Source organism: Egretta garzetta, unplaced genomic scaffold (genome assembly GCF_000687185.1).
Source record: "Egretta garzetta isolate BGI_Z169 unplaced genomic scaffold, ASM68718v1 scaffold608, whole genome shotgun sequence".
Classification (NCBI taxonomy): Eukaryota; Metazoa; Chordata; class Aves; order Pelecaniformes; family Ardeidae; genus Egretta; species Egretta garzetta.
In genome coordinates this window covers 401,744-402,795 of record NW_009260498.1, presented here as the reverse complement: position 1 = coordinate 402,795, position 1,052 = coordinate 401,744, and the positions used below count along the sequence as shown (strand labels likewise).

The 1,052-nt window shown below is 56.2% G+C and overlaps 1 protein-coding gene across 1 annotated transcript in view; it reads left to right on the top strand.

Annotated features, from left to right (window-relative positions):
- Window positions 1–922: 922 nt before the first annotated feature.
- Window positions 923–1,052, top strand: part of KCNT1 (potassium sodium-activated channel subfamily T member 1) — a gene marked incomplete at its 5' end in the record, with an annotated part of 24,442 nt that continues 24,312 nt past the window's right edge. The window contains one exon of the mRNA XM_035900085.1: window positions 923–1,021. Within this exon, the coding sequence (XP_035755978.1) occupies window positions 923–1,021 (99 nt within the window). The remainder of the gene's footprint in view (window positions 1,022–1,052) is intronic.

Below are 1,052 nucleotides of genomic sequence, written 5' to 3'. Positions count from 1 at the left end.
CGAGCCACCCCCTCCTGCTTCAGCCCTCCAGATTAGCCTCCACTTGACTAATGGTGTTTTTATTTTCTTTTCTGAGGTGTCATTAGTTGTCTGGAGGGAGTCCACTCGTTAATTTATAATTTTGCATTTTCTTTTCCTCCCTGCATCCTGGCGTCTTGTTAAAAAGCTGGAGCGCAGCACAACAGGGTGCCCGCGGGGAAGTTTTTAATGAAAATGTGATGAATTTCTCACTTGTAATTTGAGTAATAACCCCCATGAACTGGCTGGGGAGGGAGAGCAGATAAAGCAGCAGCTTTTTCTCGCCCTCCTGCAAGCCGTTTGCAGCGCGGCGAGCGGAGCGGAGCCCTGGCAAGTCTTGTTAAAAAGCTGGAGCGCAGCACAACAGGGTGCCCGCGGGGAAGTTTTTAATGAAAATGTGATGAATTTCTCACTTGTAATTTGAGTAATAACCCCCATGAACTGGCTGGGGAGGGAGAGCAGATAAAGCAGCAGCTTTTTCTCGCCCTCCTGCAAGCCGTTTGCAGCGCGGCGAGCGGAGCGGAGCCCTGGCCCTGCCTGTCTGATGCTTTTTAATGGATGCCTGCTAACGAGGGGGACACACTCCAGCAGCTCCCTCATTTGTCTCTCACATCTATTGGGGCCAGCAAGGAGCTGACTCATCGTTATTTATTTCTGTATTAGCCTCTACATATTTGACAGTGGGTAGGACGCGTAGAGCCCCGGGCAAAGCGTGAGGAACGTTATGTGCTGCCCTGGGGCTCCTGCAGCTCCCCGGGGGCTCAGCGGGGTCTTGCGGTGCAAGGGGCCCTGAAAAGTTGTGGCAAAGTAAAGAGGCTGTGCTGTGGGGTGCATGGGGTGCCTGGGGTGCCCGGGGTGCCGGGGACGTGCTGCCCAGCCCACACCGTGCTCCCTTCTGCCCCAGGCCTGAGGATCCGGCTCTTCAACTTCTCGCTGAAGCTGCTCACCTGCCTCCTCTACATCGTCCGCGTCCTGCTCGACAACCCGGAGGAGGGCATAGGCTGGGGGGGGCCGCCGCCGGGCGCCCTGGCCGC